General features: G+C 42.0%; 1 protein-coding gene across 1 annotated transcript in view; it reads left to right on the forward strand.

Annotated features, from left to right (window-relative positions):
- Nucleotides 1-20,981, forward strand: part of LOC124594805 (TAF5-like RNA polymerase II p300/CBP-associated factor-associated factor 65 kDa subunit 5L) — a 156,024-nt gene that overhangs the window by 50,784 nt on the left and 84,259 nt on the right. Inside the window, exons 3-4 of the mRNA XM_047133235.1 lie at nt 13,804-14,052; nt 19,633-19,723. Coding sequence (XP_046989191.1) covers nt 13,804-14,052; nt 19,633-19,723 — 340 coding nt within the window. The remainder of the gene's footprint in view (nt 1-13,803; nt 14,053-19,632; nt 19,724-20,981) is intronic.

A 20,981-nucleotide genomic window follows, 5' to 3' on the forward strand; every position in this document is an offset into this window, starting at 1 on the left:
GTATATGAGGTGCATTTCACTGGTGACTCTCCCTTTGATAGTATACGTTTTGCCTTAATGGGCCTGCTATAGCTGATGGCAGGAGGGTGCATAGGGCAAGCCTTCCTTGCAGTTGGGGGGGGGGGGGGGTGTCACAGGGGTAGGAGCCATAGGGCACGGAAATGGGTACAGAAGGAGCACAGAGTCTGACAAGGATATTTTGGAGATTGGTAGGATGATGAAAAGCTGTCCTAGGTGTGGTGGACAAAATCTTGGGCAGAATGGACTTCATTACAGGGCATGATTTTAGGAAGTTGGAGTCTTGTCGAAGTAGTTGATTATTACATTCAAGACCAGGATGATACTGAGTGATAAGTGATGTACTCCTAAGTTCTAGTTTGGAGGGATCAGCAGTACTAGGAAAGGATGTGATGGCCAGGGATATCTCCTTACGTTAGCCCCAAATGCCAAAACTGATTGAGAGGGAATGTTTGGCCTGGAAAGGATGGCAACTGTCAAAATGTAAGTACTGTTGTTCGTTAGTAGAAGTAATGTGAACAGAAGTATGTTTCTGACCTTCGATGAGGATGACATCAATGTCAAGGAAACTAGCATGGGATTTGGAATAGCACCATGTTAAATTTAATTGGAAGAATGTATTTGGAGATTCCAGGAAGTTTTAACAGGTCAGGTTCACCTTGAGTCTATACGGCAAAGGTATTATCAATGTATCTAAACCAGACCAGGGGCTGAAGGCTTATGGATCCCAGGAAAGCCCCCTCCAAGCGAATCATAAAAAGGTTGGCATAGGAAGGAGCCATCCTGGTTCCCATGACTGTACCCATGACGTGATTGTATGTCTGACCTTCAAAGGTGAAGTAGTTGTTGGTAAGTATACAGTTGATTAAGGTGAGCAGAGGGGATGTCATAGGTTTGGAATCATGTGGGCACTGACTGAAGAAATGTTCAGCAGTAGACAGACCACATACGTAGGAGATGTTGGTGTAGAGGGAGATGATGTCAATGATAACAAGCAAGTTGCGTGGTGGGAATGGGACTGGCACTAATTTCAGATTATCTAGGAAATGGTTGGTGTCTTCAATATAGGAAGTCTTTGTACTATGGGTTGCAGCTATTGATCAACAAAGGCACCTGTGCGTTCATTTGTGAGAGGCCTGAGGTTTTGAGGAGGGACTACAGGTCAGTGTGAATCATAGGGATGGGATTTTGTTGGAAGATGCTGTATGTAGAGGTGTCAGACAACTGACATACTCCCATCGGTCAAGTGCCACAGTGTTAGATACCTTGTCCACTGGGAGGATAATGTTGTAGTCCTAAGCTTCTAGGGAACGAAGAGCACGAAATTCTGTGGAGGATAGATTAGGGTCATTTTGTAGGGACTTGGGGAAGGGCTGTGAAGCAGTTCGTGGTATGAAGAATTCATGGAATGTTTGTAAGAGATGATTTTGAGGTGGTGGTCTAGGGGTATCGTCTTTGATTCATAATCAAAATGTCTTCGGTTCCGGGTTCGATCCCCGCCACTGCCCAAATTTCGATAAATAATCAGCATTAGCGGCCGAAGACTTCCGGCATAAGAAGTCAGCCTCATTCTGCCAACGGCCTTGTCAAAGAGGGCAGAGGAGCGGATAGAGGTTCAGGGCACTCTCTTGTCCTAGGGGTGGGAAATTGCCCCTAAAGGCGGAAGAATCAGCAATGATCAACGACATGAGGATGCAGAAGGCAACGGAAACCACTGCATTAAAGACACATAACGTGTATCCACAGGACATGTGGCCTGTAATTGAAGAAGTGTCATGATGATCTCTCCATTGGCAAAAGATTCCGGAATAATCCCCCATTCGGATCTCCGGGAGGGGACTGCCAAGGGGGAGGTTACCATGAGAAAAAGATTGAATAATCAACAAAAGGATAACGTTCTACAAGTCGGGGCGTGTAATGTCAGAAGCTTGAACGTGGTAGGGAAACTAGAAAATCTGAAAAGGGAAATGCAAAGGCTCAATCTAGATATAGTAGGGGTCAGTGAAGTGAAGTGAAGTGGAAGGAAGACAAGGATTTCTGGTCAGATGAGTATCGGGTAATATCAACTGCAGCAGAAAATGGTATAACAGGTGTAGGATTCGTTATGAATAGGAAGGTAGGGCAGAGGGTGCTTTACTGTGAACAGTTCAGTGACCGGGTTGTTCTAATCAGAATCGACAGCAGACCAACACCGACAACGATAGTTCAGGTATACATGCCAATGTCGCAAGCTGAAGATGAACGGATAGAGTAAGTGTATGAGGATATTGAAAGGGTAATGCAGTATGTAAAGGGGGACGAAAATCTAATAGTCATGGGCGACTGGAATGCAGTTGTAGTGGAAGGAGTAGAAGAAAAGGTTACAGGAGAATATGGGCTTGGTGCAAGGAATGAAAGAGGAGAAAGACTAATTGAGTTCCGTAACAAGTTTCAGCTAGTAATAGCGAATACCCTGTTCAAGAATCACAAGAAGAGGGGGTATACTTGGAAAAGGCCGGGAGATACGGGAAGATTTCAATTAGATTACATCATGGTCAGACAGAGATTCCGAAATCAGATACTGGATTGTAAGGCATACCCAGGAGCAGATATAGACTCCGATCACAATATAGTAGTGATGAAGAGTAGGCTGAAGTTCAAGACATTAGTCAGGAAGAATCAATACGCAAAGAAGTGGGATATGGAAGTACTAAGGAATGACGAGATACGTTTGAAGTTCTCTAACGCTATAGATACAGCAATAAGGAATAGCGCAGTAGGCAGTACAATTGAAGAGGAATGGACATCTCTAAAAAGGGCCATCACAGAAGTTGGGAAGGAAAACATAGGTACAAAGAAGGTAGCTGCGAAGAAACCATGGGTAACAGAAGAAATACTTCAGTTGATTGATGAAAGGAGGAAGTACAAACATGTTCCAGGAAAATCAGGAATACAGAAATACAAGTCGCTGAGGAATGAAATATAGGAAGTGCAGGGAAGCTAAGACGAAATGGCTGCAGGAAAAATGTAAAGACATCGAAAAAGATATGATTGTCGGAAGGACAGACTCAGCATACAGGAAAGTCAAAACAACCTTTGGTGACATTAAAAGCAACGGTGGTAACATTAAGAGTGCAACGGGAATTCCACTGCTAAATGCAGAGGAGAGAGCAGACAGGTGGAAAGAATACATTGAAAGCCTCTATGAGGGTGAAGATTTGTCTGATGTGATAGAAGAAGAAACAGGAGTCGATTTAGAAGAGATAGGGGATCCAGTATTAGAATCAGAATTTAAAAGAGCTTTGGGGGACTTACGGTCAAATAAGGCAGAAGGGATAGATAACATTCCATCAGAATTTCTAAAATCATTGGGGGAAGTGGCAACAAAACGACTATTCACGTTGGTGTGTAGAATATATGAGTCTGGCGATATACCATCTGACTTTCGGAAAAGTATCATCCACACAATTCTGAAGACGGCAAGAGCTGACAAGTGCGAGAATTATCGCACAATCAGCTTAACGGCTCATGCATCGAAGCTGCTTACAAGAATAATATACAGAAGAATGGAAAAGAAAATTGAGAATGCGCTAGGTGACGATCAGTTTGGCTTTAGGAAAAGTAAAGGGACGAGAGAGGCAATTCTGACGTTACGGCTAATAATGGAAGCAAGGCTAAAGAAAAATCAAGACACTTTCATAGGATTTGTCGACCTGGAAAAAGCGTTCGACAATATAAAATGGTGCAAGCTATTCGAGATTCTGAAAAAAGTAGGGGTAAGCTATAGGGAGAGACGGGTCATATACAATATGTACAACAACCAAGAGGGAATAATAAGAGTGGACGATCAAGAACGAAGTGCTCGTATTAAGAAGGGTGTAAGACAAGGCTGTAGCCTTTCGCCCCTACTCTTCAATCTGATGGAAATAAAAGAAAGGTTCAGGAGTGGAATTAAAATACAAGGTGCAAGGATATCAATGATACGATTCGCTGATGACATTGGTATCCTGAGTGATAGTGAAGAAGAATTAAATGATCTGCTGAACGGAATGAACAGTCTAATGAGTACACAGTGTGGTTTGAGAGTAAATCGGAGAAAGACGAAGGTAATGAGAAGTAGTAGAAATGAGAACAGTGAGAAACTTAACATCAGGATTGATGGTCACGAAGTCAATGAAGTTAAGGAATTCTGCTACCTAGGCAGTAAAATAACCAATGACGGACTGAGCAAGGAGGACATCAAAAGCAGACTCGCTATGGCAAAAAAGGCATTTCTGGCCAAGAGAAGACTACTAATATCAAATACCGGCCTTAATTTGAGGAAGAAATTTCTGAGGATGTACGTCTGGAGTACTGCATTGTATGGTAGTGAAGCATGGACTGTGGGAAAACCAGAACAGAAGAGAATCGAAGCATTTGAGATGTGGTGCTATAGACGAATGTTGAAAATTAGGTGGACTGATAAGGTAAGGAATGAGGAGGTTCTACGCAGAATCGGAGAGGAAAGGAATATGTGGAAAACACTGATAAGGAGAAGGGACAGGATGATAGGACATCTGCTAAGACATGAGGGAATGACTTCCATGGTACTAGAGGGAGCTGTAGAGGGCAAAAACTGTAGAGGAAGACAGAGATTGGAATACATCAAGCAAATAATTGAGGACGTAGGTTGCAAGTGCTACTCTGAGATGAAGAGGTTAGCACAGGAAAGGAATTCGTGGCGGGCCGCATCAAACCAGTCAGTAGACTGATGACCTAAAAAAAAAAAAAGTGGTGGATGAAAGTGGGATCATGATCGGAACTATTCAAGGCAGGGTTCAGTGTTACATTTGCTGTTGGAAAGGTTCTGGGATTGGGTTGCAAAGTGATATTTCGTTATTATGTGTGAAGGAAAGTAAGTCCTTCACCAAAGCAGCACGATGAAATGTAAGTTTAGGGATGAACGAGAGACCCTTTGATAATAATACAGGAGGGCAGAGTGCTTTAGACGAGAATTTCTGTCTGTGATTTTGCCCACCACACTTTGAATAGCTTTTTATTGCCCTCTCAATATTCACTATATCCTTGTCAGACCCTATGCACCTTTTGCACCCATTTCCCCACCATATGGCTCCTACCCCTGTAACCATGTCTGCTGCAAGACTTGCCCTATGCGTCCTTCCTTATCACCAAGTATACTAGACCTGTAACTTGCAAACCACATACTATCAAAGGGAGAGGCACCTGTGAAATATCTCATATACAAACTGTTATGTAAACACTGTTCAACCTTTCACATGGACATGGCTGCAACCAAGTTACCAGTTAGGGTGAGTGGGCATAAGGAGAGGATGTATATTAGCAACACACAATGTCCTGTTTTAAGAGCATGCTCTGAAACATGACAGTCGTGACCTTGGACCTGTTTCGCCACTCCTTCCATCTAGATTCTTCCTCAAGACACCAGTTTCTCAGAACTGTGCAGGTGCGAACTGTCACTACATGTCCTTGATGCTTGCCACCCACTTGGTCTCGATTTATGTTAATTGTGTCATCTCAACATTTCTTCACAGTAGCTATTCCTTTCTTCACTCTCTTAGTTTTCTGCATGTTTCATATTATGGCCTGTTTAGTTTTTGCTGTCCCCCTCCCACCTCTATCAGATAAAATTCACTTAGCTTTTTGCTCTTATTAACTCATGCGCACTGTTTTAGCAGTAATCTCTGTCTTGCATATTATCCCATCTTCCACCTTTAAACTTTCAAGTTTGGACATCTCATCCAGTGCGGTCCCCAACAATCAGTCATCCTTTCTCATCCTGCCAGATAAGTCTCTGCCGACTTTTCCTTCGCCTCTCTTCCTACAGCCCTTCTGCCAGAAGGAGAAGCCACTGGCTCTGAAAGCTTGAAAACTGCAATATCTGTTATATTTATTTTCTTCTGCTGCCTCTTGGTGAGCAGATTTTTTATCAATTCAATTACATTATATTTAAAAAAATCGATTTTTTGTTGTTGATATATTTGCCTCTGTGGCCATCATTCCTTCCTATATAACTCTCTTGTCAGTCTTTGTTGTCATCTGTCTTTTTTAAACTGTCATCTGTCTTTTACCTTAAGTGCTAGTCCACATGTTTATTTCTCTGTACCACCTTCATTAACCAACATTATCCCCTTACATAATTTCTAATACTGATTTCTGTGCATGTAGATAGGTCTACTGTTATTTACGAATTGCGTATAACAATTTATTTACAGTTCACTGCACTGCAAGATCTTCTCCCAATCATTTTTATCTGATTTATTTGTAAATTTGACAGTTATTTTCATTCCCTCCTCCACTTACCTTGCTTATATGTAATTCTTTCTTGTTTTTTCGCATTTGCTTTTCACCAAACTGTTGACATCGCCTTGTACTACTGTCTCCTGCATTACTTTATTTGCCAAACACAGTAGATTACATTTTCACCAATGGCTTTCTCTTTTGTTTGCCCAGTTTTTAAAATTTTGTCTGTTTTCAAAATTTTTCCAATCGATTTTTTTTTTGTTTTTTTTTTTTTAATTTTCCATTCCCCGCCTTTCTGTTGAGAAATTCTAGGCCCTCATTGCCTGTTGTTAACCCTTCTCTGTTCTCACGATTTTCATACGAATTTTTCTTATTTTTTGTCATTGCCTTTCTTTTTTTTAAAATATCTTATTCCATGCCCTGCTTCTCTTTTTGCCACTCTCACCACTTCGAACACTGAAACCCTCCACCCTTGCCACGATAAATCGCATCACATATTTCATCTGTTCCTTTAAAAAACATGTATTTGCACTATCAAAACTAAGGTCTCATATTCTGTTTCTTGAAACCTGCTTTGCCCTTAGAGTTACTCCTGAAAGCCAAACATTTAAGTCCCTGTTCCTGTGTGTAAACCTACTTTGCAACAGCCTCTTTAACAGTTGCAAATACAGCAGTCTTTTGCAGTTACCTAGCTAATATGTGACCTATATGGCTCATCTGCCAGTTTCCACTCCATCAGACCAGGCTTCTCTCCTTGTACAAAATCCTGCAAGTATCTGCCCTCAATGATTGCTTGGATGGTAACATCCACCAAGTCAACTTCAAACTGTAACAAGCGGTCAGACTTCATCTCAAGAAACTAACCCACCTTCTCCTAAAATATCTCAACAGTGATACTTCCCTTCCTGTCCCTCTGCAACTCCCTAAATAGCTACACCATCAGCCACTATTCCTCTCCTGCAAACTCAGCTTCTACAACCTCCTTAACATCACTGCCTTCCAGACCAATAGCAATCATGATTACAACCACGTCACTACAGTACGGTGTTCTCAACCTCTCATCTAAAGCACTCTCCTCACCTAAATTATCTGTATTATCGAAGAGTCTCACTTTCAGCCCTAAATCTGCATTTAACCGTGCTGTTTGGTGAAGGACTGCTTTCCTTCACGTTTAATATCAACTGGAAATATCACTTGCAACCCAGTCTCAGATCCTTTCCAACAGCAGATCTGACTTTGAACCGTACCTTCAAAATTTTCAGCCATGCTCCCAACTTAAAGATCCACCACCATTACCTCAAAATTATCCCTTACAAGCCATCCATAAATTACTCACATTAAGCATTGCTTCACAACAGCTCCGTACATGACACTAACCTGGGCTCTTTCTGTGGTGTCACCGCCAGACACCACACTTGCTAGGTGGTAGCCTTTAAATCGGCCGTGGTCCGTTAGTATACGTCGGACCCACGTGTCGCCCTATCAGTGATTGCAGACAGAGCGCCGCCACACGGCAGGTCTAGAGAGACTTCCTAGCACTCGCCCCAGTTGTACAACTGACTTTGCTAGCGATGGTTCACTGACAAATTACGCTCTCATTTGCCGAGACGATAGTTTAACATAGCCTTCAGCTACGTCATTTGCTACGACCTAGGAAGGCGCCATTATCAGTTACTGTTGATCTTGTGAATCTTGTACCGTCAGACCGACGTTCACCATTAATGGATTAAAGTTAAGTATTCCACCAGCTACGTCCGTTTTTCTAAATTCTTATTTCCTTGTCCTGTTCCAGACCTCAATGCCAGCCTGCGTGAGCTAAAACGCGTGCCTTTTGGCCTCCTCTAGTAACACGGTGTTGGCTCTCCTGCCAACCAAAACACTTTGTTCCCTAGAAGCTAAGGACTACAACATTATCCTCCCAGCAGACAAGGGATCTACCACTGTAGTACTTGACCGACGGGAGTATGAAAGTAATGGTCTATGTCAGTTGTCTGACACATCTACATCTACATCTACATCTACATCCATACTCCGCAAGCCACCCGACGGTGTGTGGCGGAGGGTACCTTGAGTACCTCTATCAGTTCTCCCTTCTATTCCAGTCTCGTATTGTTTGTGGAAAGAAGGATTGTCGGTATGCCTCTGTGTGGGCTCTAATCTCTCTGATTTTATCCTCATGGTCTCTTCGCAAGATATACGTAGGAGGGAGCAATATACTGCTTGACTCTTCGGTGAAGGTATGTTCTCGAAACTTTGACAAAAGCCCGTACCGAGCTACTGAGCGTCTCTCCTGCAGAGTCTTCCACTGGAGTTTATCTATCATCTCCGTAACGCTTTCGCGATTACTAAATGATCCTGTAACGAAGCGCGCTGCTCTCCATTGGATCTTCTCTATATCTTCTATCAACCCTATCTGGTACGGATCCCACACTGCTGAGCAGTATTCAAGCAGTGGGCGAACAAGCGTACTGTAACCTACTTCCTTTGTTTTCGGATTGCATTTCCTTAGGATTCTTCCAATGAATCTCAGTCTGGCATCTGCTTTACCGACGATCAACATTATATGATCATTCCATTTTAAATCACTCCTAATGCGTACTCCCAGATAATTTATGGTATTAACTGCTTCCAGTTGCTGACCTGCTATTTTGTAGCTAAATGATAAAGGATCTATCTTTCTGTTTATTCGCAGCACATTACACTTGTCTACATTGAGAGTCAATTGCCATTCCCTGCACCATGCGTCAATTCGCTGCAGATCCTCCTGCATTTCAGTACAATTTTCCATTGTTACAACCTCTCGATACACCACAGCATCATCCGCAAAAAGCCTCAGTGAACTTCCGATGTCATCCACAAGGTCATTTATGTATATTGTGAATAGCAACGGTCCTATGACACTCCCCTGCGGCACACCTGAAATCACTCTTACTTCGGAAGACTTCTCTCCATTGAGAATGACATGCTGCGTCCTGTTATCTAGGAACTCCTCAATCCAATCACACAATTGGTCTGATAGTCCATATGCTCTTACTTTGTTCATTAAACGACTGTGGGGAACTGTATCGAACGCCTTGCGGAAGTCAAGAAACATGGCATCTACCTGTGAACCTGTGTCTGTGGCCCTCTGAGTCTCGTGGACGAATAGCGCGAGCTGGGTTTCACATGACCGTCTTTTTCGAAACCCATGCTGATTCCTACAGAGTAGATTTCTTGTCTCCAGAAAAGTCGTTATACTCGAACACAATACGTGTTCCAAAATTCTACAACTGGTCGACGTTAGAGATATAGGTCTATAGTTCTGCACATCTGCTCGACGTCCCTTCTTGAAAACGGGGATGACCTGTGCCCTTTTCCAATCCTTTGGAACGCTACGCTCTTCTAGAGACCTGTGGTACACCGCTGCAAGAAGGGGGAAAGTTCCTTCGCGTACTCTGTGTAAAATTGAACTGGTATCCCATCAGGTCCAGAGGCCTTTCCTCTTTTGAGCGATTTTAATTGTTTCTCTATCCCTCTGTCGTCTATTTCGATATCTACCATTTTGTCATCTGTGCGACAATCTAGAGAAGGAACTACAGTGCAATCTTCCTCTGTGAAACAACTTTGGAAAAAGACATTTAGTATTTCGGCCTTTTATCTGTCATCGTCTGTTTCAGTACCATTTTCGTCACAGAGTGTCTGGACATTTTGTTTTGACCCACCTACCGCTTTGACATAAGACCAAAATTTCTTAGGATTTTCTGCCAAGTCAGTACATAGAACTTTACTTTCGAATTCATTGAACGCCTCTCGCAAAGCCCTCCTCACACTACATTTCGCTTCGCGTAATTTTTGTTTGTCTGCAAGGCTTTGGCTATGTTTATGTTTGCTGTGAAGTTCCCTTTGCTTCCGCAGCAGTTTTCTAACTTGGTTAGCATCTCTATATAAAATCCCATCCTATGATTCAAACTGACCTGTAGACCCTCCTCAACACCTCAGGCCCCTCGCAAAGACTAACACCTCAGTCCATAGAACTTCGTAGCCCAGCCTTTTACCTTCTTCCTAAGTTCCACAAACCCATCATCCTGGCTGTCCCATAGTTGTTGGCTTCAAAGCACCCACTGAATGTATATCTGCCTTAGTTGATAAATACCTGTAACCCATATTACAAAGACTTCTTCCTATTTCAAAGACACCAACCATTTTCTGGCTCATTTGAAATCTATGTCTGTCTCACTTCCACCACACACCTCTTGTCACCATTAATGCCACCTCCCTCTATACCAGCAACCCCCATATACATAGTCTGCCTGCTGCTGAACATTTCCCCAGTCAGCACCCACCTGATTCCAAACGGATGACGTCCTTCCTACTCATTTTGATCAACTTTATACCTACCAACCAGTACTGCTTCTTTGAGGGGAATGTGTACTAACAGATCAGGAGTACAGCAATGGAAACCAGGATGGCTCCTTCCTATGCCAATCTTTTCATGGGTTACTCGGAGGCGGCTTATTGTGATCCATAAGCCTTCAGCCCCTCGTTTGGTTTAGATACATTGATGACATCTTTGCTGTATGGACTCAGGTGAGACTGACATATTAAAATTCCTGGAATCTCTAAATACATTCTCCCAATTAATTTTCATATGGTGCTATTCTGAGTCTCATGCCAGTTTCCTTGACGTTGATTTCCTCCTGACCAAAGGTGAGCTACACACTTCTGTTCACATTAAATCTACTAAAAAACAAGAGTATTTACATTTTGGCAATTGCCATCCTTTCCATGTCAAACGTTCCCTCCCAAACAGCCTCGGCATTTGAGGCAAACAATTGTTCAGATGCAGACTCTTTACAGCAATACACCACCATTCTCACCTCAGCCTTCACTGGACATAATTATCCCAACAACCTAGTTCAAAAGCAGATATTCTGGGCCATCGCATCCAATTCTGGTGCTGCTGATTCCTCCAAAAAACAACTTAGGAGTACACCACTTGTCACTCAGTATTGTCTTGGTCTTGAATATATTAATCAACTACTTCGACAAGGCTGTGGCTTTCTAAAATCATTTCCCCACCCTATGGCTCCTACCCTGCGACTGTCCCTACTTTAAGACTTGCCTTATGCAACCTCCTACCACCACGTACAGCAGTAATGTAACTGGCAAAACATTTACTATCAAAGGAGAACCACCTGTGGAGTGACACCTCTTATACCAGCTCTCATGTAAACAGTGTTTGGCCTTCTTCATCGGCATAATTACCACCAAGGTATCAGTTAGGATGAGTGGGCAAAGACAGAGGGTTTGTACTGGCAACACACAATCTCCTGTTGCAGAGCATGCACTGCAACATGACAGTCATGATGTTGGTACCTGTTTCACCACATGTGCCATCTAGATTGTTCTCCAAGACAGCAGTTTCTCAGAACTCTGCAGGTGGGAACTGCCACTACAAAATGTCCTTGGTTCTCGCCACTGCCAAAGCCTTGATTTCCATTTTCTTCCATCTCAGCATTTCTTCACAGTAACTACTGCTTTCTTCACTCTAGTTTTCTGCATCTTTCATTTTCTGACCTGTTTATTTTTTCCACCTCCCTCCCACATCTATCACTTGCAGTGCACTTAGTTTTCCCAGTTATTAACTCATGCACAATATTTTAGCAGTAATTTGTGTCTTGCATATTATCCTATCTTCCATCTTTAAATTCGTTAGGTTTTAAAATCGCAACCGGTACAGTTTCCAGCAATCAGTCTTTCCTTCTCATCCCGTCTGGTAAGTCTCAACTTACCCGGGACTCTGGACAACTTTTACGGCCTCTACCCCTTTTTCTAAAACTCACAAGTCCTTTCCCTTCACCCCTTTTTCCACCCCTTCATCCCTTCTGCCAGGAAGAGGAGCCTCCATCTTCGAAATCTTTCAAACTGTAACACCTTTGATATGTGTGTTCTTCTGATGCCACTTGGCGAGTAGATTTTTTATTTATCCAATTCACTATCAGTTTCCCTTATATATGTACTAAAAACAAATTTGTATTTTATATCTTTTATTTTCAGAATAAAAAAGTGTCTGTGGTATTAATGTGTGTGAACAGATTTTTAAACTTATGAATAAGTCTGGAGTATTGTAAAATTTTAGAATTTCTTTCATTAAGTTGAACATTTTTTTTTTCACCTTCTTCTAGATGCCTTAACTGTTTGGACATATTCTACCCTCATTATTTCGATTGGAGCATTTAGTTTGTGTGTCCATGTTTATAGGGTTATTAAGAACATATCAGAAAACTTTAATGGCATAGAAGTACAAGGAAGTACCCAAAAGAAACCAAACTAAATTTTTGATTGGCAGAGCTTTTGCAGTACCGCACTAGGAGTACTTGGAGTGAACATTCCAGAGTCAGTAAGCAGAGTGACATCGCTGAATAAGGTCAGGACTAGTTTTGTTAGTTTTTCTAGTGACAACTGTTTTGTGCGATTGTCATTTTTGCGATGGCTGATTTTTTGTGAACAGCGTGCTGTGGTGAAATTCTGCTTTTTGCTTGGAAAAATGAACAGAAACTCTTGAAATGTCAATTGATGACAAATCTCATTCTGATTGCCTTCCAAGCCGGAAAATATGAAAATGCAATCATTAACAAAGGTCAATGACAGACCAGTGAAGAAATTGTTGAGCTGTCAGGAGTGATGTAAGAGTTCAGTGCAGCGAATTGTGACAGAAGATTTGGGAATGGAAAGGGGGGATGCCAAATTCGTGCCTTGACTGCTGACTGTTGAACAAAAACAAGGCCCTGTGGAAGCATGCTGTGCTTTGAAAGAAGAGTCCCGAAATTATCCAAACTTTTTTCAACTATTATCACAGGTGACGCAACTTGTGCTATGCTTATGATCCTGAATCAAAGCAACAATCAAACCAGTGGAAGACTCCACCGTTCGCCTCACCCCAAGAGAGCTCATCAGGTGAAATCAAACATTAAAACAAAGCTGATTCCCCCTCCACAGAGTTTGTTCCACAGGGACAGACAGTTACTTGTACGTTTTGAAAAGATTGCACAACAGAGTGCGGCAGAAGTGGCCTGATTTGTGGCAGTCGGTTGATTGGTTTTTCCATTTTGACAATACCCCTGCTCACACAGTCCTGTCTGCATGACAATTCTTTTCTTGGCCAAAAATGGTATGTCCCCTGTTCCTCACACCCACACTCACCCGACCTTGCCCTCTGTGACTTTTTTGTTTCCTAGAGTGAAAAGAAACATGAAAGGAAAGCATTTTACTAATGTGATGAGAAATAAAGGAGGCATTGTCAGGCATCACAAAATATAAATTTAAACAATGTTTTGAAAAAAGAAATAAAATATTACGCAGGTGTCTTAGTGCAGATGGAGAGTACTTTAAGGGAATTGAAAGTTTGTGCTTAAAATATGAATAAATAAGCTAAAAAAAAGTTTAGTTCCTTTTGGCACCCTCTCGTATGTAACTAAATATGTCAAGGAATGTGCTATAATACTTAGTGACTGCTCATTATTATTTTGAATAAACATTGTAATATGTTCATAATCTTTGTTGCAGGTTCAAAAACTGGATTGCAGAGCTTAAGCAAGAGTCCTTTCAGTGTGAATTAGCCAGTCTGCTGTGTCCAATGTTTTGTCATCTTTATTTGGAAATGCTGTGTGGAGGCCACCGCCAGGTAGCAAACAAATTTTTCAAGAGGCATCAGGTTCTCTTCACAAGAGAACACAATCGACCATTGCTGGAAGAACTAGCTAGCGTAACTAGTAGCCAGGATATTGAAAACAATGCCCTTGTTAAAGATTTTAGGTAAAGTATGTGCACCATTAGTGCTAAACCAAATGAAACGTATTAAGATTTATAAGGTCAGACTGTTGAAATATGATACTAATAGCAAAATTTAACTGTGAACAAATCAATAATTTTCTCATCGCTGAGAGGGGATGTGAAATGTATTACTTGCTACTGACATGTCTCAGGAAACATTACAAAAGTAGAAAAAAAAGTGTTATTAGGTAACAGTGCAATGTAATTTCAAACAGTTGACTGGCAGCTACATTTAGGAAATATAAGAATCACTTATTTTCTATACTTCCAGGCCCCACAATCCCTGTCATCAATGAGCTAACCCTCATGCTGCACGTGTGTGAAAATAAGAAAAAATCGCACACAGCCAGGTCAGGCGAGTAAGGTGCTTGGGGCAGCGGAACTATGCTATTTTTTGCCAAAAACTGTCTTAACAGAGATGGCTGTGTGTTCAGATGCGTTGTCGTGGTGGAAGAACCAGTCTCCTGTCTGCCAAAAAACAGGTTGTTTTTGATGAGCACTGTTGCACAAGTTTCTTAGAACTTCCAAATAAAATGTTTGATTGAGGGTCTGACCTGGAGAAACAAACTCTGAATGAACTACGCCCTTGATGGACGTCAAGACGAGGCTTGTCATCAACTGACATGTCACCATTTTTAAATTGAGCAAACCACTCGTACACTTGATTTTTCCCTTGTTAAGCTGTTTTAAACATTAACATATTTTAAGCAGCATTTTTACCGAGTAGAAAACAAAATTCACAGCTGCATGTTGTTCACTTAAACTTCCATCATTAAAAATGGTGCAAGAACAAAGCAACAGTAGCAAAAACAATCATTGCAGGTGAACAGAACAAGCCAGGTCGACAACACAGGCTGCACTGAAATGGAGATGAGTTGTGCTATGCATAGCAGCAGAAATGCGAACTACATAAGCTCTTCCCATAGTATGTTGTTCCAGTTTTTTTTGGGTACTCCAGTAGTTGTGGCGGCACCTACCAACATTTTTCAGAACTTCTGCTTACTTTGCACTCGATTCTAAGCCACAGGCAGTTTTTTGGATTACAAAAAAACGGAAAAAAGTGCGGCTTAGATTCGAGTAAATACGGTATATGCAAGACAGAGATTACTGATTAAACATTGTGCACGAGTTAATAAAAGTGAAAAGCTAAGTGCATTGTATGTTATGGAGGTGGGAGGGGGACGATGAAAAATAGACAGGTAAGTAACTGAAATATGTGCAAAACTAAAACAGAGTGAACAAAGGCGTATTATTGTGAAGAAATGCTGAGATGGAAGAAATTAATGTAAATTAAGGCCAGGTGAGTGGCGAGAACCAAGGACATGTTGTAATGCTAATTCCCAACTGCGGACTTTACAAGAAACTGCTTTCTGGGAGAAGAATTCAGATGACGCGTGTGATGAAAAAAACATCGAGGTCATGATTGTCATGTTGTAGAGGAAGGTTCCCAGTATTGCATATGCCCATTCATGCTAACTGATACGTTGGTGATAGTCACGCCAATGTAAAAGGCTGAACAGTGTTTACATAACGGCTAGTATATGACATATGTTGTCCATAGCTGGCTCTCCCTTTGATAATATATCTTTTGCCAGTTACAGGGCTGGTATAGGTGGTGGTAGGAGGTTGCATAGGGCAGGTCTTGCAGTGGGGATGTTCACTGGAGTAGGAGGCATAGGGTAGGGAGGTTGGTGCAGATGGAGTGTAGGGTCTGACAAGAATATTGCAGAGATTGGGAGGGCGACAAAAAGCTACTCTAGGTGTGGTGGGGAAAATCTGACAGAATGGATCTCATTTCAGGGCAAGATTTTAGGAAGTCATGACCTTTTTCAAGTAGCTGATTAATACTCAGAGATTGCAGGAATTTTTAACAGACCAGCCTCACCATGAGTGCCTATGGTAAAGATGTCATCAGTGTATCTAAGGCAGACTAGGGGCTGAAGACTTATGGATCCCAGGAAAGCCTCCTCCAAAAGCCCCTGAAAAGATTGGCACAGGAATGAGCCATCCTGGTTCCCATGACCGTACCCCTGATCTGTTTGTATGTCTGCCCCTCAAAGGTGTAGTAGTTGTTGGTAGGTATAAAGTTGATTAAAGTGAACAGGAAGGATGTCATAGGTTTGGAATCAGGTGGATCTTGACTGTGGAAATGTTCAGCAGCAGAAAGACCATGTATGTGGGGGATGTTGGTATAGAGGGAGGTGGCATCAGTGGTGACAAGCAAGGTGTGTGGTGGGAGTGGGACAGGCACAGACTTCATAAGATCGAAGAAATTGTTGGTATGTTAGTGAAGAACCATGCCAGCAGTCTGACACATTTACATACAGCATCTGCCATCAAGATCCGATCCCTGTTGTTCCAAATGACCTGCAGTCCCTCCTTAAAATCTCCAGCCCCTTACAAGGACTAACATCTCAATCTATAGAACTTCTAACCCCACCCAAACCCCACACCTCCACTGTTTACCTTTTTTCTGGCCGTCCTATAATTGCTGGCTTTAAAGCAACCACTGAATATAGATCTGCCTTCGTTGATCAGCACCTGCAACTCCTGGTACAAAGACTCCTCTCCTACAGCAAATATACCAACCATTTTGTAGATCAAATGAAATCTGTGCCCATCCTTTTTCCACCACATACCTTACTTGCCACCATCAGTGCCATCTCTCTCTATACCAACATCCCCGACGTACATGGTCTGTCCACTGCTAAACATTTCCTCAGTCAGCATCCACCTCATTCTAAGTGTATGACATCCCAATACTCTCTTTAATCAATTTCATACTTACCAACAAAGCCAACCTCGGGGAAGATCAGTTTGGATTCCGTAGAAATGTTGGAACACACGAGGCAATGCTGACCCTATTACTTATCTTAGAAGAAAGATTAAGAAAGGCAAACCTACGTTTCTAACATTTGTAGACTTAGAGAAAGCTTTTGACGATGTTGACTGGAATACTCTTTCAAATTCTGAAGGTGGCAAGGGTAAAGTACAGGGAGCGAAAGGCTATTTACAATTTGTACAGAAAGCAGATGGCAGTTATAAGAGTCGAGGGACATGAAAGGGAAGCAGTGGTTGGGAAGGGAGTGAGACAGGGTTGTAGCCTCTGCCCGATGCTATTCAATCTGTATAGTGAGCAAACAGTAAAGGAAACAAAAGAAAAATTCGGAGTAGTTATTAAAATCCATGGAGAAGCAATAAAAACTTTGAGGTTCGCCGATGACATTGTAATTCTGTCAGACAGCAAAGGGCTTGGAAGAGCAGTTGAATGGAATGGACAGTGTCTTGAAAGGAGGGTATAAGATGAACATCAACAAAAGCAAAACGATGATAATGGAATGTAGTTGAATTAAGTCGAGTGATGCTGAGGGAATTAGATTAGGAAATGAGACACTTAAAGTAGTAAAGGAGTTTTGCTATTTGGGGAGCAAAATAACTCATGATGGTGCAAGTAGAGAGGATATAAAATGTAGACTGGCAATGACAGGGAAAGTGTTTCTGAAGAAGAGAAATTTGTTGACATCGAGTATAGATTTAAGTGTCAGGAGGTCGTTTCTAAAAGTATTTGTATGAAGTGTAGCCGTGTATGGAAGTAAAACATGGACGATAAATAGTTTAGCCAAGAAGAGAATAGAAGCTTTCGAAATGTGGTGCTGCAGAAGGATGCTGAAGATTAGATGGGTAGATCACATAACTAATGAGGAGGTATTGAATAGAATTGGGGGGAAGAGGAGTTTGTGGCACAACTTGACAAGAAGAAGGGATCGGTTGGTAGGACATGTTCTGAGGCATCAAGGGATCACCAATTTAGTACTGGAGGGCAGCGTGGAGGGTAAAAATCGTAGAGGGAGACCAAGAGATGAATACATTAAGCAGATTCAGAAGGATGTAGGCTGCAGTAGGTACTGGGAGATGATGGAGCTTGCACAGAATAGAGTAGCATGGAGAGCTGCATCAAACCAGTCTCAGGACTGAAGACCACAATAACAACAACAACAACAACAACAACAACTACTACTACTACTACTACTACTTCTTCTTCTTCACCTTTGCGGGGCAGACATACAAACTGATCAAGGCTACAGCCATGGGAACCAGGATAACCCCTTCCTAGGCCAACTTTCTCATGGATCGCTTGGAAGGGGCTTTCCTGAGATACATAATTCTTCAGTCCCTCATTGGGCTTAGGTACATTGATGACATCTTTACCATATGGACTGATGGTGAGGCTGGCCTGTTACAATTTATGGAATCTCTGACTCCTTCACCCAACTAAATTTCACATTGCCCTGTTCCAAATCTTGTGTCATTTTCCTTGATGTTGATTTTGTCCACACCAAGGCCACTGCACGCTTCCGCCTACATTAAACCTACAAATGAACGACAGTACTTACATTTTGACAAGTGCCACCCTTTTCATTTTGAATGTTCCCTCCCATACAACTTTGGCATTCTGGGGCAAACGTATTTGCACGGATGCAGGCTCTTTACAGCAATACACCACCATTCTCACCCCAGCCTTCACTGGATGTAATTACCCCACCAGCCTAGTTCAAAACGAGATTTCTCGGGCCATCACATCCAATCCTGGTACTGATGATCCCGCCAAAAAACAACTTCGAAGCACCCCATTTGTCACTCATTACTATCCTAGACTGATATGCTTCTTCACCCTCCCGATCTCCGCAATATTCTTGTCAGACCCTATGCACTTTCTGCACCCATCTCCCTGCACTACGGCTTCTACCATTGCGACCGTCCTCGCTGCAAGACTTACCCTATGCCCCCTCCTACCACAGCCTATACCAGCCCTGTAACGGACAAAACATATTCTATGAAACGGAGAGCCACCTGTAAAATGTCACGTCATGTACCAAGTGTCATGCAAACACTTTTTACCCTTTTACATTGGCATGACTATCACCAAGTTATCAGTTAACATGAATAGGCATAAGCAAAGGGTGTATACTGCAACACGCAATATCCTGTTGCGGAGTGTGCTCTACAACAACAGTTGTGACCTCAGTGCCTGTTTCACCACACACACCATCTAGATTCTTCTACCAGACACCAGTTCCTCAGAACTCCACTGTCCTCGGTTGTCACCACCCAACAGGCCTTAATTTACATTAGTTTCTTCCGTTTCAGCATTTCTTCACAGTAACTACTCCTTTCTTCACTCTGTTTTTGTTTTCTACATTGTTCCATTTTCTTACCTGTCTATTTTTTGCTGCCCCCTCCCACCTCTGTTACATACAATGCACTTAGCTTTCTCTTATTAACTCGCACACGATGTTCAAGCAGTAATCTCTGTCTTGCATATTACCCTGTCTTCCACTTTTAAGTTCTCAGGTTTTCAAATCTCATCCCCTACAATCAGTCTTTCCTTGTCATCCTTGTTTTGTGAAACATTTAATTGTTTTCATTATCTATTCTCATTTGTGAGATAGACATCTACAATTTTGACAATTATGTTTTTGGGATAAAAGTTTTGAGTGTATCATTAGTAGTAAGTATCACTACATTGTTAATGCACACTTAAATATATTTGGATTATTTCAGGTCCTGCAAATACCATGTGAAGTTGTCAGAAGCATCTATGGCATGCTTACAAATATATCTGTCAGAGTATAGCCACACTGTTCTGATTCAGGTTAGTTTTGTTCTTTAGTGATTAATCTGTCTGAGACTGCAGTCATGTGTGTGAGTTGCATTTGTATGCATGCTTCTTGTGTGTGTGTGTGTGTGTGTGTGTGTGTGTGTGTGTGTGTGTGTGTGTTGTTGATGCAGGCCTTACTGGCCAAAAGCTTTATTTGTGACAGTGTTTTTATTGTGCCTATCTGCAACTCAGCATCTTCCACGTATGATGAGTAGCAACTTTCTTTTTCATAATATTGTTACACTACATCCTGGATTTTCCATTGTTTGATTAGTGATTAATCTTGTTTTTATCACAAACAAAATATTGTTATGGTTATGAATATAATAGAGGGAAACATTCCACGTGGGAAAAATATATCTAAAAACAAAGATGATGTGACTTACCAACCAAAAGCGCTGGCAGGTCGATAGACACAAAAACAAACGCAAACATACACACAAAATTCAAGCTTTCGCAACCAACGGTTGCTTCATCAGGAAAGAGGGAAGGAGAGGGAAAGACGAAAGGATGTGGGTTTTAAGCGAGAGGGTAAGGAGTCATTCCAATCCCGGGAGCGGAAAGACTTACCTCAGCTCAGGGGGAAAAAAGGACAGGTATACACTCACGCGCGCGCGCACACACACACACACACACACACACACACACACACACACACACGTGCGGATGGATTGTGTGTGTGTGTGTGTGTGTGTGTGTGTGTGTGTGTGTGTGTGTGTGTGGGCGCGCGCGCGCGCGCGCGAGTGTATACCTGCCCTTTTTTCCCCCTGAGGTAAGTCTTTCCACTCGTGGGATTGGAATGACTCCTTACCCTCTCGCTTAAAACCCACATCCTTTCGTCTTTCCCTCCCCTTCCCTCTTTCCTGATGAAGCAACCGTTGCTTGAATTTTGTGTGTATGTTTGTGTTTGTTTGTGTGTCTATCGACCTGCCAGCGCTTTTGTTTGGTAAGTCACATCATCTTTGTTTCTAGATATAATGTTATGGTTAGTTAAATAGATACACTTTTGCACCATAGCCATGCAGTTCCTAATCAAAGGTAGCATATTCCATTTTGAGCTATATTTATTTAGGCATTTTCTTCATGGAAAAAGTCATACAACCTAAGTGGAAAAATGCCACCTTCATTTTATATGACTTCACTGATGTAGCACTAATATTATGTTAATGGAAATTCCAGATTGGTAACAGTAAATAGAAATGAGGAAAAGAAACCACTCATTTGGAGCAGATCCATGCTTAGCACATGGACA

The sequence above is a fragment of the Schistocerca americana genome, chromosome 2, assembly GCF_021461395.2.
Source record: "Schistocerca americana isolate TAMUIC-IGC-003095 chromosome 2, iqSchAmer2.1, whole genome shotgun sequence".
Lineage (NCBI taxonomy): Eukaryota > Metazoa > Arthropoda > Insecta > Orthoptera > Acrididae > Schistocerca > Schistocerca americana.